Source organism: Engraulis encrasicolus, chromosome 16 (genome assembly GCF_034702125.1).
Source record: "Engraulis encrasicolus isolate BLACKSEA-1 chromosome 16, IST_EnEncr_1.0, whole genome shotgun sequence".
Taxonomy (NCBI): Eukaryota; Metazoa; Chordata; class Actinopteri; order Clupeiformes; family Engraulidae; genus Engraulis; species Engraulis encrasicolus.
The window spans coordinates 22,824,623-22,841,346 of record NC_085872.1 but is presented as its reverse complement, the minus strand read 5'-3'; the positions used below and the strand labels follow the sequence as shown (position 1 = coordinate 22,841,346).

Here is a 16,724-nt window from a genome sequence, read left to right as displayed (position 1 = left end):
CTAAGCATTAATGGCAAGTGTTAATTGTGCACACATTGAAAAAAAGAAGTTCAGTAACTTCTGTCTTTTATGTTATAAAATCGTATGTTAACAGTTTCATCTCTCTCTATACAAATGCATTGTTAGTTGCTCTTATTTTACCATAGGCTGTATGTTTTTATGACATGCTTTTATTATGGCATTCGCACAGTGCACACTGTCAGTTCTGCAAATCAGTAGACTTTGTTTATATGCTATTCTCTACATACAGCAAAAACAAAGAACATGTATTTTTAAAATGTATTTTTTTTTTAATTATATTCAGAGGAAATATTTAATGAACCCATTCTTAAAACAGCATGGTACTACATTATAGCTGCCTTCATTCATGTTACTGCACTTCATTTATTGCCAAGTTTTAAACTGTGTGTAGAGTCAAATGAAAATGTAATGTATAACCAGACACAAGTACATTTACATAGTGTTTTTGTAACACATTTGTTTAAGAAAGCTGTACAACATTACATCATAGGAAGCTACCGTATGTTTTGAACATCACTTACAAACACTGTATTTGTTGTAAAGATAACTAGACATCAGACAATCAGAACACATTTAAATCATTTAGATTTTTAGAAACAAATAAAAATGTTTTAACAGTATCAGTCAATGTTACTGTCATTGCCTTACACTGTCTAGCTTTACAGTTGGGTAACATGCATTCATTCGAAAATGGCACTAGTACATTTAAAATCAACACCGCTTTTAACACCTCAAAAGAAACAGAAAAACCTTCAAGTCCATATCATGGGATTTAATCAACCAATATTTTTTTTCCTGAGCATCGTTAAAAGTAACCAGCACAGCACAGCACCAGTGGACATCCAGACACTTAACATAGGTATATACACACTACCATTCAGCACACGTATACACAATACACGTAATAAATGAGAGGTATGGAATAATAACCACAACAAAAACTACACATTAGATAAACACACGTTCCCTTATTTTGTTGCAAAAATTAAAATGCTTGAAAAAAGTGTGCAGATATGATGCACTTAGCTGCTCCTCATCCATGAATCATTTCATGATTAATAATTAATGTAGTGGCTTTGTCTTTGTGACTACTCAGAAGGACATCTTTCACATTCAACTGTCAGGTACTGTAGATGCCACAGCACTTTTCAATGTAGTTGATGAAACTTTAATGTTGTCAACTGTATGAATTGAAAGTCTGAGAAAATATAATGGACTCTATTACTAAAATAAAATAAAGGAATACCACTTAGGAGGCTAGGTACGTTCAAGTATTTTAGCATGGGATCTATCGAGCTCCCTTCCTGTGCAGTAAAATGCCTTCAAGCAGTCATAAAATAGTATTTCCAAACATTCTTTGAAACATAGTTACCAGGCACCATCATTTTAAACAACCAGCTCCCTTGGTGAAGGATCAGTGTATTTCCAGATGCAATATTGTCATTGTCACCCTGAACTTAATACATTCACATACGTACGTAGTTTGCAAGTTCATTCATTCCAAATAACTTCCATGATGGTATATGTGCTTCTCCCTCTAGAGAGGAAGAACAAACGTAAGTAGATGAATTTGGGCCTACAGGATAGGGCAGTGCAGCTGGCCACATCTCAGTCTCAACGACTCTGTGGGCTCCTGCTCCTGTAACCTTCTTTCCACGACGGCCTGTGACCGAGGGGCTCGCTCCACTATTGGCGCCACTTCTGGGTGTATTTTTCCATCTGGAAGTTTGAACTCTACCGAGGCGAACGAGGACAAGCTGCTGTTTTTCCTCGCCCACGTTTTTGGCGGTTCCTGTTGCGGAAAGACCTTGTTGGTCCCTCTCATGCTGTCTCCCTGCTTGCTGCCGATGCTACACCCGTCATCGTGGAACGGATCAGAGTCGCTGCTGTGTGGTATGGTGAAGTAGGTGCATTTGGGCGTCGGTGGCTTAGCCATCTCCTCGAGCTCGGATGAGGAATAGACAAGCATGGCGGAAGGATGGTTGGCATGCTGCGAGGCAGGGCCTTCCTCACTGGAGTGGCTGTGGGCCGAGTGGGCAGAGGAGGAGTCCACCTGACCGTACATCTCCGTGGCCTGAGGAGGGGACGTCCGAATCAGGTGGTTCTCCTTCAGCAGCCACCGCCCTTTGTCAATGAGCACACCCTCGCTGAGCTCTGTTTTAGTGAAAGACATGTACTGCACAGACTCTGAGTCTCCCTTCCCTGAACTCGACGTGCTAAAGTGTGCAATGTCCTGGGGGTGAGGATCTATAGGTGGAGGGTCCTCATTGGACTTAAGGCTACATACACTTTTAACATCAGACTCTGGGCTAATATTTGACTTCACACCAGGTGGAGAGCTCTCACGCCTGTTCTCAGCACTAGAAGCACTGCCTTGGTCGTGTGAATGTTCACCAACTTCATCAGTTTCATGTTGTGATCTCTGTGAGATTGTATCTACTTCTTCATTTCCTGTTGATGAATCTGCTGAGTACTGGAGCCTGCTAGCTACACTGTCGGCTGTTTCAGGTCTGTAGTCAGACAGGTCAGAGGTGCATGGGCTGGGTAGTCGCTTCAAACCATACTCACTCTCTGCGTCCATTCTGGATCTAATGCACATTCCATCACCACATATTTCAGGCTGTATTCTCAAATTGCCATCACAGTCATAGGTGAAAGCTAGGGTAGATGACAGCAGAGCTTTATTGACAAAGTCGAGGAATTCTTGGGAGTACTCCCCAGAGCTGTATATTTTTCTGGGCAATACCGGAATCTGGGCATCAATCTGGGAATCTGGGCTTTTGTCCTCCATCTCACTGGGACTGACGCCATTTCCACTGTGAGAGCTAACACCCTCGTCTAAACTGGAGCTCACAGGCGAGGCCTCCTTTTCTTCAGCAGATGAAGGCGCTTGTGTGAAATTAGCAGCCAGTTCATCATGACAGCCGTCCTCTTGTATGTGGCCGTCTTCCTCTTCCACAGGACTGTCTGTGTTGACAGCTGTTTCCACTGCGGCAATGTCTTCTTCACTTAACTCACATTTGGCTTGCTCTGACTGACAGTCTGTATCGACATCGCCTTTAAAAGACTCAGAGCCTTTTTCGATCTCTTTATGTTCAGGTTCAGAAATAGGAGTGAGAAACCGATCCCTATCTATGTCCTCTGACTCTGCTGTTGGGGATGAGGTTTCTTCACATTTACAACTTGCTGCATCATTACTACCACCAACACTTGTTGCCCCGTCATCTATTGTGTCATTAATCTCTACAGCTTTTGTTGGAATACTGCTACTGTCACATGATTGACTTTCTTCACATTTACAACTTGCTGCATCATTACTACCATCAGCACTTGTTGCCCCGTCATCTATTATGTCATTAATCTCTACAGCTTTTGTTGGAACACTGCTACTGTCACATGATTGACTTTCATCCATAGAGTTTGCCTTCTCTGTATTCTCATCTTGTTGTTCTGCTTCAGGCATCATCTCCAAATTCTCTTTGTGAATACTCTCTTCCTCCTCCAAGTCATGTTCATCTATAGAATTCGTTTTCTCTGCACATTCATCCTGTTCATCCACTGAATTGTTTGTCTCCATATTGTTTATCATTTGATTGCTGTCGTGTTCCTCCAACTGCTCTGCCTCAATAGAATTTGAATTTGTTTCTGAATTTGAATTTGTGAACTGTTTCTCTGAACAGTTATCTTTTTCATCTGATGAATTCTTAGTGTCCACGTTGTTTGCGTGAATATTGTTATCCACATTGAAGTGGTCTTCCATAACAGAATTTACTTCATCTGTATCTTTCTCCTGTTCCTCAACTGCATTCTTAGTTTCCAAATTCTGCGCTTGAATATTATTATCTGCACCCACGTAATCTTCAGCTATGGAATGTGCTTCTTCTGTTTCTTGGTCCTGTTCCTCAACTGAATTCATAGTTCCTGGTGTTTCTGTTTCATTGTTATCCTCATCCATGTGACTTTCATTCAAACAATTCTCATTGTCTGTATCTTCAGGGAATTCGTCTGGCACTACAGCTTCACTGCCATCTACATCAACAGTGTTTGTATCTGCATGCTTACTATGTGAATCTTCTTCAGCAGTGCTAGTGGAAGGCTCTGTTCCATCTTGGTAAGGTACCTCTTCCCCAACAAGAGAGGCTATCTCCTGTCGCAGCTCTTCACACATGCTCAGTTCCTCCATCAACTGTTCAAGAACAGAGGAATTTTCCTCAGTTTTTTTTTCTCCACCTGTCTCTGACTGTACTTCTAGTGCAAACTCCTGTTCCGTTCCTTTTGGTGATGCTAACGGACTGTCCTGAATGTCATGCTTATCTTGGAATTCTCTCCAGCTCTCCTGAAACTTGGGAGACGTAGATTTTCGTAGGTCGGTTAGGCTGGCCCTGAGCTCTTGTTCGTCCTCTGTACTTGCAAGCTTTTCTAGAGATTGCATAACCTTCAGGGCCTCTGGAAAGTAACTGTTGGTACTATTCAGTGAAATCTGTGATGATGCTAGACTGTCTGAACCATCCTTCAGTGTCATGACCGACAGGAAGGAAAGGAGTTTGGTAGAGGAAGCACCAAACACAGAAGCCACTTGACCAGAGAAGTCAGGCAGGCTGCGAGCTTTCTCCAAGGAGGCAGGCAAGATGGGGCTGACAGCCCGTCGAATGGACTGCAGAGACAAGCGTAGCTGCTGTACAATTGGCTTCATACCTCCTGTGAAGCTTGGTGTAACATCATTGGGTGGTTCACCCTGAAGTGGAAACAGAGCCTCAGTTGACCTGTGCATTTTCTCATTGCGGTCCTGATCGGCCAGCTGGACGCGAACACTCGGCATGGATCTACAGAAGCCTCTCGGGCTCTGACCTTTGTGACTGGGCAGCTCTACTTCACATTTGACCTGCAAGAACGGTGTACGTCGTTGCTGTTTATCTGCATGTTCCTCAGTGGACAAACCCTCTTCCTCAGCGGAGAGGTGTTCTGAGGCACTCACGTCCTCCGACTCTTCTGTGGTATCGGGGCCTATTTTAAACACGGCCCTATCTTGATATTCGGCCTCGGCATGGTCCACCTCCTCCACACAGATGATTGGCTCAGGTTGCATCTTCTCCAGCCAGCTTCCCACATACTCGTGGACATCAGTGGGAGGGGCACAAATGAAGGGTACTGATACACTCTCAGGCGGGTCTTGTTTTGGGGATTTCAGTCTGTCCCCATTCACAGATTTTGGCCTCGCTTTGGAGATTTTTTTGGTTTGGCCTGAATTTGCAGGTGTTGCTGGCTTCCTGGCGGCTGGTAGGGACGAGGCCGTATTTGTAGCTTGTGCTTTAGGGGATGAGCTTCTGGATGTGGCCACTCCCAAATGCAGTGCATCTGTGGAGGATAAAGGCTTTCTTATCCCAGGATTAGATGATGTGCTGCTTTTAATTGACGGCTGGCTTTTGCTGCCCTTTCGTTCTGACTTGTTTGTTTTGACTGGCTGACTCGATCTGTTGAGCTGGTCTTTAGTCCTCTCGGCTGAACCCAAAGGCTTTCTGTCCTGACTGCTGACACTGAGGGTCTCGGGTGAGTTGAACTGACCTAAAACCTGTAAACTATTGGCATAGTTGTGTTTTTGCACTGGTGCCGAATGTTCAGGCTCAGAGGAGCTTGTTCTTTCCTCTCTCTGGGCAACACTCTCTTCACTGAGGTCTTGGCAATTGCCCAACTCAGACTCTGCTACTACCACAGATCCTTTAATCCTTGCTTCTGATGCTATGCTTTGACGACCAGAGGAATCTGTGTCAACAGCTATGATATTTCCCTCTTCATTTTGACTAGGCAAGACATTTGGACACTTGCAATATTGCAGTTCATCTGAACTAGGCTTGTCTTGTCCCTCTGAGTTATTGTCTTTGAACGCCTCATGAGTGTTACATTGTTCATCAGCTGACAGAATGTGCAAATCTTTCATGGAGTTTTCATTTCCGTTTGTAGAGCTCATACACTCCTGTTCTGAATTTTGACCACTGCAAACCAACTCATCATGTGTCATATTGCTAGCTGGAGGTTCTGATGTATTTGCAGGAGGTGAGGCAGATTGTGTTTCGACAGGATTTGGGATTTCTGTCAAATCATGCTTTTCCTCTGATAGCTCATTTTCAGCGCTGACTGGACTGTGAGAGCACATGTCTGTCTCTTTTAGTTGGGAGCCTCTGCCATCAACCCTTCCTTTCGGAGAATTCCTGCATTTTTCTGAATTCTGTGAAGTTACGTCTGTGGATTTATCACAACAATTCATCCCTCCCTCACCCAGTGAGCATCTTTCTTCCTCGCATTCTACATCTGGAGTGTTTTTGCTAATGTCTGTGAGTGATGCAGTGGTGTAATAATCACCTACCATGTTGCACTCCCCTACAGGTGGGCTGTCCTGGGCATTATCCTCTAGCGCTGGGTTATTGATCTGGTCTCCAGCCCCATCCTCCTCTTTTGTCTCGGCTGTAGATGGTACATCCATGTCCTCCCTGCTCTTTAAATCTCTGGCCTTAATAAGGGAGCTGCTGCATGGAGCATTCATGGGCAACGTGTCACCTGTGGCAACTGATAGATCGTGATAGATTGCCTCTCCTTCAGCTAGAGAGGATAACTCTTGCCACAGTTCATCAGACACACTGGACAGGTCCTCCATCAATTGCTCAATATCAAACGCTTTCTCTTTCCGTTGGTCACTTGTTTCTGACTGCACTTCCAATATAAACTCCTGTTCTGTTCCTTTTGGTGACGCTAACGGACTGTCCTGAATGTCATACTTCTCTTGGAATTCTCTCCAGCTCTCCTGAAATTTGGGAGAAGTAGATTTTCGTAGGTCTGTTAGGCTGGCCCTGAGCTCTTGTTCATCCTCTGTGGTTGCAAGCTTTTCTAGGGACTGCATCACTTTCAGGGCCTCTGGACAATAGCTGTTGGTACTCCTCAGTGAAATCTGAGATCCTAGACTGTCTGAACCATCCTTCAGTGTCATGACGGACAGAAAGGAAAGGAGTTTGAAAGAGGAAGCACCAAACGCAGAAGCCACTTGACCAGAGAAATCGGGCAGGCTGCGAGTTTTCTCCAAGGAGGCAGGCAACATGGGGCTGGAAACCCGTCGAATAGATTGCAGAGACAAGCACAGCTGCTGTACCATTGGCTTCATACCTCCTGTGAAGTTTGGTGTAACATCATTGGGTGGTTCACTCTCAGCAGGAAGTGGAAACAAAGCTTCCGTTGATTTATGAAGTTTAGCTTTACTGTCCTGATCAGCGGGATGGATTCGAACACTGGGCATTGATCTACAAAAGCCTCTCATTCCTTGTGGTTCGTCGCCAAGCAGCTCTCCCTCACACCGCAGCTGTACAGCTGGATATTGCTCAGCTTTATCAACAGATAGATCCTCAGCAGGTAAACTTGCCTCTTCGTCACAAGGAATTTCCTCAGACCCTTTAGATAAGTCATTGTCAGCTGGTGTTGATAGCCCTTCTAATGTCTGACAACCATTTTCTGCCTCTGTAAGATACAACTCTTCCATGTAGGGCACAATTCCTGGCTGCACTTGTTGGAGCCAGGATTCTACATACTGTTGAACGGGAGGAGTGGAGCAAAGCAAAGGCATTGAAGCACTCTCACTGATTTCCCTCCTCCGTTTAGGTGATCTGCCTCTGTCGTTACTTAAGGATTTTTGTTTTGGAACGGTCGTTTGACCAGGAGGGAGAGACATCAGGATGTCCTGGACATTTTTCCTGTATGGTTCTTTTGGCTTCTCAGAATCAGAGTTGTTTAAATTATAGGACAGGTCTCCCACTGCACCCTCGTTTAAATTTAGCGATTGTTCTGCTGACAATGCTGAATTGGTACTTTTACTGGCAGGTGTTCCATTATTCCTCTCGCTATTTTTAACTCTGCTAATTTTTCTGTTTTGTAAACTTTCTGCCGAACTCCTTGTTTTTGCTACATTGTCAGAATCTGTCGTTCCTGTGTTCCTTTGCCCTCGTTCTGACCTGGAGGATAGAGGGGATGACTTTTTCTGTGATGTAGATGTTACGGATCTCTTTGTCACACTTTCAGTTTTACTCCTAATGTCCTCATTTACTGATGGGGATTGATGTGCAGCGCTCCTACTACTGCTCGTTGATGTCTTAGTTTTAGGCTGCTGCTGCTGAGGAGGCATGCTCCCTGATGAAAGTGAGGACATTTCATCTTTTTTCCCATTAGAAGACTCTGATGCAGTTTTAGGCTGCTGCTGAGGAGGAGGCATACTACCTGATGAAAGTGAGAACATTTCATCTTTTTTCCCACTAGAAGACTCTGACGCAGTTGATCGTCTTGTCAGGTCTACATCACAGTCATTATTCGATGAACAAGGGCCAGAGTCTGTGGAGGCTTGTTTACTTTGTGCGCGTGGTGAGTTACCCGGACTGGGCCTTTTCTGCAAACTGTGCTGAGGGCTTGCTAGATAGTTTTCATAGTTACCCTGGGACTGTGTCTCATATACATACTTAACAGTTTCTGTGACATCGCTGTTGTGGATCTGCAGTGCGTCTGCAACTCCAGACGCCCTGACTGTAGGATGTAAGGTGTTTTTCTTGCCCTCTGCGGATCCCATTGTTCTGGGTTTTGGTACAGGCCTGATGCTACTGGCACTGCTCCGACTGACGACACAGTATCCCTCAGTCACATCTCCCTCTGCCGTGTGCTCCATGTAAGAGTACGTACCCACAGTGCTCTCTTGAACCGCAGTCTCTGTGACTGTTGTGATATTCTCCACCGATGCGCTGTGACTTTTCACATGTCGCGGTCCTGGTGTAGGAGTCCGCCTGCTGTACTTGAGGTTCCTGGAGGTCTCTGCCTTGGCACTGCTGCAGTAATGGTCCACCTGTTCTGTGAAAGCGACTGTCCTCTCTGTTGCGGTATGACAGTGACTTGCCTCAGGGGCCCTCTCTGCGTTGTGCCCGCCAGCGTTTCGGGATGAGTCGTTGCTGACATCTGGCGAGTTGGGACCAGAGACAGAGTGCAGGGTGCACGACCCCAGGTACTGACAGGACACAGTGGTGCGGCTCAGTGTAGTGGTCCAGTGTACCATCTCCTCTTGCTTTAGTGTGAGGCGCACTTTCATCTCCACCGTCATGCTCCCATCCTGGTTCACACGGAAGGATTTTTCAATGTCGTCCTCGGATGGCATTGCTGGACAGTCTCTCCTGTTGAGTCCTGATGTGCACTCAGGGGGATCCATGTCCACAGATTCTGTGGGGCGGTTTAGGAAGGTGCCCAAAGACCCAGAATGGTGACTTTCGTGTTCAGAGAGACTTTCACTGAGGGACTTCTTTATTTGATTCACAATGTATCTCTCTGATGACAATGAGAATTTCCTCGACCTTGCGCTGCTACTTGGAGAATTCTTTTGGTCTTGATGTGCAAGTGGAATGGAAACATACGTCCCATGCCACACAGTGCCATGAAAGAAAGGAGAGAGAAGGAAATAAATTAGTTAGATTTTCAATAACATGCACCTCACATTGAAAATGGAACTGAAATGAAATCCCACTGGAATAAAATTCAGGGGCCTCATTTATCATTTGATTGTAGAATGTCTTCTAAATTGTGTCCTACGAGTGAAATATAGAATGGTCGCAAGTAGGGATGCACGATGTTGAAATTTTTGGCCGATACCGATATCCGATATTTATATTGCGGTTTTGGCCGATAACCCATATTAACCGATATACCGATGTTTTTTTTTTTTTTTTAAAGGGAGATAATAACATTTAATACAGACTGACAATGATGCAATGATGAATTTTCAAATGTCTTCCTTTATTTTCAACTCCCTGTGATAAACATTAGATAATAGAATAGAAGACAAACAATGAAAGGCACTGTCAAGTCTAAAAACCATACCAGAACCAATAAGAATGAGAACCGTAAGTTCATTTTAAAAAACAGTGAAAGTAACTGCCAAGTCTAAAAAACATACCAGAAGCGAAAGTTCATATATATATATATATATAGGTATAGAAAATCGGGATTTATCAAACACGCGATGGCTGCTCCTAGGCACACCTCTGCATGATAAATCCCACACCTTCCAAATCACTGTGCACGCGTGCATTTGGGGTAATTTGCATCCCGAAACGCCATATATATTCACATGCCATGTTAATTCGAAGGCGCCACCCTGTTTGGACACACATGAACACACGGGGACACTCAAAGCGCTGGCGGGAAATGCGGAGATAGAAACATTTCCGTGGCAGAAATGGAGGTGCTTTCGACAGGGGGAGGACAGTGTTTCAAAATAAATAAAAGGGGACACACATGGAAGAAAACACTGTCAAATAGCACACTGTCACACTCCATTGCCATTCAAAGCAAACTGTACCTTGTGTAATGGAGCGCTGCTCCTTTAAGGGAGGTCTGACGCTGCGGCACACGTCACCACGCCGCTCGTAGAGGCTTATGGGAAGTCTCTTCATAAACACTGCCAGTGGCTAGTATTCGGTAAGCCTGCAAAGTTCTCCTTTGCGCGTTTCATCGCCACCGGCGAATGCTGTGGTTGCTTCTCCCCTCGCCGTCGAGAGGAGTGCGGTGTCCAGTTCAGATCTAGGAGATGTGGACCATTTCTTGTCCTCGTGAGTATGTGGACCATTTCTTGTCGCTGTTTATGTGCTAGCCAGCAGCTAGTGGCTAACTTCGCGTCTGCTGTTCTATAGGTTGTGATTCCAACTTGGCGTCTCTTACTTGGCTAGAGTGATCTCTTGCTTCTCCACTGGCAAGGACTTCGGTGGACAATACCAACGGTTACCTTGCGCATTTCCCGTCTCCTGCACGCCGGTATGTATTATAGTGGGTTAGCTTGTGCCTTTACCCAGCCCTGACTGTTTGTTTTCGTACCATGGTTGCTAACGACGGCCATTATTATGGTTTCAGCGTGTGGTCGCTGCCGGCGCCTCGGCCGTGTGCCTCTGTATTGGCACTCCGACTGTGAGAATCGCGCATCGGTGCACCCTCATCTCCGGGTAAGGTAACCTCTCGGCAGCAGAATCGTGTGATAGTGGGTGTCCTGCTAGCTTGGCTAACGCTCTCCTCCTCCCTCGCAGGTTGTATCCGTGTGGCCGTGGTCAGACACACCACGCGTTTAGGTGCACGAGCGGCGACTTTTAGCCCCGGTTGTGTGGTGCCTCTGGAAGCCGGGAACCCGTATCTCGGCTGCTGCTCCGGCCTCGGAAATTGGACATTCGTGTGTGTGTGTGCGTGGGCGCGCTTTGGTTCAGTGTGTGTGTGTGTGTGTGTGTGTGTGTGTGGGCGCTCGGCTCGGTGTGAGCTGGTGTACGCTGGTGCGTGTGAGTGTGTGTGTGTAGGTAGTGTGGGGATACTTAGGGGACTGCACTGAGCTGAGCCTCTGGCATTGGTTTACCTCATGTTTTGATTTCGTTTTCTTTCGTTTGCTGTGCCTAATTTCCTTTTTTTTATTATTTCATTCAATTATCTAATTTCTAATTTAACTGCATGTGCTTATTGGATTTTGATTTATTTTGCATGGTTTGCTGTGATTTCTAATTATTTCTGTTTGTTGTGAACTATTTCTTTACTTTTCTTTTGTTAATTCTGAGGTGTGCCATTGGCCCTAATGTGTTAGCCGTGCCAGCCCCTAGTAACAAAGTCTGACAACCTGAGTGTGGGTTCTAAGGCCTTAGGCCTACCAGGTGTGTTGCCTATTGTGAATTAGTGAACATACTTTGGGGCAGGTGTTTACAGATCCGCGGGTGTGGTGGCAGCACACCCACCCCTGCACTTTACTGTGAACGTGAACATACTTTGGGGCAAGTGTTTATCGATCTGCGGGTGATTGCGATAGCACACCCACCCCACTGCACTTTGTGAATTGTGAGTACCTTTTTATATTTTATTGCAAAGAGTGAGAAAGATATATTTTTATAACGCAAAGAATAATAAAGATTTGAATTATTAATTGTCACCACTGTCTCTGCCTCCATTGTGCACGAACCTGTGTTTGCCTGGTAATCTATTGTGCGGGTACATTGTGTGTTGGTCCGGGGTATCTGTAACTACCCCTAATTAATTTCCTCCGGGGGCTCCACCCCCGGGGGTGGCGTAGTCGAACTACTTCCTGTAACGGTCTCGCCCACTACACTTGCACGGTCAATATTATTTGCAATTTCGTGTTTCTTCCACTCGCACGCATGGTCTGAGGTGTGCGTAGATTTAGGCACATTTCTACGTCCAAGTACATGTTCAGAAATCCCACACTTTGCTCAGGAATGATCGCACGCACGCTTTAAGCACAGAGCTGTGCCTAAGAACGCTTCATAAATGAGGCCCCAGGATTCTACCAGGCTTGTAGAAAAACCTTTTTAATTTAGATAGATAGATAGATAGATAGATAGATAGATAGATAGATAGATAGATAGATAGATAGATAGATAGATAGATAGATAGTAGGGCTGCTCGATTATGACAAAAAATTAACATCACGATTATTTCAGTCAATATTGATATCACAATATTTTTAGGCAATATTTCTTTTAAAGACAAATAATTGTGCTAAAGAATTCACAATCTTCCCTCCCTTCAACAGTGAGAGTGGAGTGTAGTGTGACTGGCCATAGAGAAACACACAGTGGTGTTCTGCATGAGTGTCTTCTCTGCAAGTCTGCTCTGTAAGTCTGCTCTGTGCTCGCAATCACTCAAGTGAAGGGGAATGTATTGTGCTTAGCATAACTGGCAATATAGACAAATGACAAAAATATTGTTTCAACTCGATATTATGAAATTTGATATTGTTTGACAGCCATATTGATATCACCATATAAATTTGATATATTTTATAGCCCTACTAGATAGATGGATAGATAGATAGATAGATAGATAGACAGACAGACAGACAGACAGACTGACTGACTGACTGACTGACTGACTGACTGACTGACACACATACATACATACAGACAGACATATTACTTGATATGCCCTTACATATTTGAGTCGGGGCTCTGGGTTGTTCCATTGTGAAGGCTGCCTGAGTGGGATTTAGTGCTCCTCCTGACTGGAAGTTGAAGTTGGTCAGCCTGAAGTGCTCAGTGCCTCCTGCCACCACCACACCGGAGCACAGGATGAGGCCTGCAAGGCCCTCAACCTGCCAGACAAGCAAAGACAGACGCCTGGTTATAGTGATGAATATATTTAGAAATGTTAATATCAGGCATATTATCTTCAAGAAAAGTAATATGATTAGCAACAGCTTTAATAACATCTATAAACCCAACCTATTTTGCTTTTTTTGGCAACAAACAATACTAAAAGATAAAAACTGATTTGAAAGACATAAACTTGTTGATTACCACCATGGTGAAAAAAGAGCATGTAATTGCTAAATCCCGTATTTAACCTTCACCTGCGCACGGATCGTGAGGCCGAGGTCCTGTGCCACTGCCAAGTGGAGTCAGATGGCACCCACTATCTACTTAGTGCCACACAGGTGTGCACAAGACAGTGCCAGGGGATAGAGAGAAGGTCTTAAACTTAAATTGACTAAAGGTATAGGTCCTAGCCTACACTGAATTCAGCATGCAGGTATTTCCTCTGTGCTCATTTTATCCATGAAACCTACTACTACTACTACTACCACCACTACTACTACTACTACTACTACAACTACTAGGGATGTAACAATATTGTATAGAACCGAGAAATCGTGATACACACACTCACAATACTGTATCGTGATACAAGGAGGCAGTATTGTGATACACCTCTTCAAAGTTTTGTTACCATCAGTCCAGAAAACAACCACATGATATGAAGTTATAGTGCTTCCAAGCATCAAATCATCATCATTACTATATTTAAACTTAAAAAATATATATTAGTAGCCTCTTGTAACCTATTCTACCTACAAAATATCATAGTTTTTATTCATAATTTTATTTTACATTGCTAGAAAATGTGAAATCGTGGGGTGTATCAAACTGTAGGACATAAATCGTGATACGAACCGAATTGTGAGTTGAGTGTATCGTTACAGCCCTAACTACTACTACTACTACTACTACTAATAATAATAATAATAATCTTAACAGGCATATTGGTCCAGTGGTACTTGATTGGACATACAGACCATATAACATGCTCATGGCACTGTTTATGTACTTAACTGCACATAAACTGTATGACAAATTTCCAAAATGAAGTTCTGAGTCAGATAAACAATCTTTACCCGTCTTCCATCTGGGGTGAAGAGCTTCACAACTGGAAACTGCATAATTTGAGAGAGATAATCCAAAAGTGCATCAAAAGTTGGGGCAATTCTCCTTTGCAACACCACTATCCGTTTCACTGTTGGGTCCCTGTTTTTGAAAACTGTTAGTCTTTTTGGAGTCCGCACTGCAATGGTCCTGTCTATAATCCTGGCTGGCCTGATGGCAACGTCGGCCCTCCTGGGTATGGTTCTCAAGTTTCCCCTGCGCCAAGCACTGATGGGCCTGGTGGTATTCCAGGGCACCTGCCTCCGGTTGGCTTGTTCAAGGTTGAGGGGTTTGACCCGTTTCCGGTCAGAGCACACATATGATCCCCCATCCTGCAGTTCCTCCAAGGCACGTATGGAGTTGGTCCCATGTGGCGTGGTGATGGTGCGCACACCGAACGGCAGAGGCACTTTTTTGGAGAGGGCGTCCAGCAGGGCATCGAAGGTTTTGAATGTGCGTACGTTGACGACCATGCGCAGGCCACCGAACTGCGGGTCTCCGCTCTTGTAGAAGCAGACCCGCTTAGAGGCCAGGGAGTTGGAGGGGGCGCGGGGCCGCGGGCGGGAGGAGACCGTATGGAAACTCCCCGGGGACACCCCTGCATGGAGCAGGTCTGGGTGGGGAGTGATGCTCATGCCACTGGTCATTTACTGGGGGGCAGATAAAAGGGGAGATTTTACACAGGCGATGAGATGAGAGTTCTAAAACAAAGATTACTCTTAACTTTTTATTAGAACAGAAATGGAAATTATAGAATAGAAATAGAGATTATCAAATAGAGTCTCTAAATTTGAAATGCTTGTTTTCTTCACTCCCTCTGACAAATCCGGATCATTTTATATTTTGTAAGATAAATTAACTTGGCTCATTTTGCAAGTTTAATTTAAAGTGTCGGCCTACCAAGTGAACATATAATTTTGTTTTATTTTTTGTTAAAAACTGTATGTTTAATGGATTCCAATCTGTCCATGCCAATCAATGATTACAGGCTGCTCAAAGGGCAATTGCGTTGCTATAGCAGAAATGTATATTCAGACATGAAAGAAGGCAAAGTCAAAAGTAAAATCAAGTATTCAAAACAGATTTAGTCCACAAGCAGGTCAATGTTAGGAGGCCAGGCAAAACAGATTACTTACCTATAGCCTACAGTCATATGACACCTGACAGAAAACACCCACGTTCCATTATCTTCAACATAGCCTACGTATATCAGTTTAACATATCATAGCCTCAGAGTTTAATAAAAGATCAGACTTCAAGCTCAGGCTTTCAAAAAGTCTGTTTAGAAGCCTATGTTCATTTGTTGACGTACAGCAACCAGTTTATTCGCAGTTCAGACATAGCAGCTATAAACCTGTACCAAATCTCTCAGGACCTCTGTAAATCAAACAACACAACAATTATGTTAACAAAATACTTTCTTACCTCACATCCCATTTTGAAAAAGGCAGTTCCTTAGAATAAGGGTCAATAGCACAGCACGCGCCCATAACCGAGCAAGTGGAAAGCTGATCAACAATGAACGCTGGGCTATTTTGGGCCGGACAGCATCAGCGTCAATTTGCATAATCCACGCCCATGGTTAATCAGCATTTCACAGCGTGTTGAGGCACTAATAAAAAATAATAGCATAACAAGAAAAATCCAACCCTACGTTACCCCCATCTGACTCTATTCCAGTTACAGTTTTTAGAAGAGGTTTAGGGAAATAAGGTGTCCTTTGATTAGAGAGAGGGTGGAGCTATGGAAAAAGAGGTCTGCTAAAGCAAGACAGGGATTACCCTGATGTCACCACATCCATGGCATGTTTAACATCTAAAATCTAGGACACATTTGATGGGAATCAGAATTTTTTTTAACTCAAAATGATCACTTAGTTCTTGTCCTTGCTGACATGCAACCCAGTGAGATGGCGTTTATGGTTGAAACAGATTCCAATTTTCTAGCAGAGATGTAAGTAGATTTAAGCGGCCTTCTGCTAATAGGGATTAGACGGACAATTTTACACGGACTGACATAGGGGGGGGAAAGCGGGGCATACTAGGGAAGGATCTGCTTCACGGCAGGAGGGACAGGCATACGCCCAGGTCACTACCAGTTCACGATTGTGCCTGAAAAGTCACAGCACGGATATCAAGACTTCCCCTGTGTGCTCCTCCTTGAGCAAAGGGATGAGGCCTGTGCATTACTGCACACGTTAAGCCAATCATTTCCCAGCAAGAGGTGAGACCAGCGACGGGTGTCTCCAAGTCACAGCTTAGAATGTCTGAAACTAGTGTTGTTGTATGTCTATAAGTGAAATAAAAAAAAAAAACACAAAGTACCATCTTATTTGGCTACCATATTTTTAAATATGCCCTATAAACAAGGCACAAAATGATTAGCCTATTATCATCAGAGAGCAGAGGTGCACAAGTAAAAGTAAAAGTGAATTTGTGGTGTGAGTACAGC

General features: G+C 44.3%; 1 protein-coding gene across 1 annotated transcript; it reads right to left on the bottom strand.

Moving 5' to 3' along the window:
* Positions 1 to 307: 307 nt before the first annotated feature.
* LOC134466036 (oxygen-regulated protein 1) lies at positions 308 to 14,920 on the bottom strand. The gene is made up of 5 exons (XM_063219935.1): positions 14,246 to 14,920; positions 13,006 to 13,165; positions 6,383 to 9,417; positions 4,084 to 5,131; positions 308 to 3,171 (listed from the first exon to the last, which is right to left on the bottom strand). The coding sequence occupies exons 1-5, from the start codon at positions 14,918 to 14,920 to the stop codon at positions 1,598 to 1,600; spliced, it is 6,492 nt and encodes a 2,163-aa protein (XP_063076005.1). The 3' UTR covers positions 308 to 1,597.
* Positions 14,921 to 16,724: the final 1,804 nt, after the last annotated feature.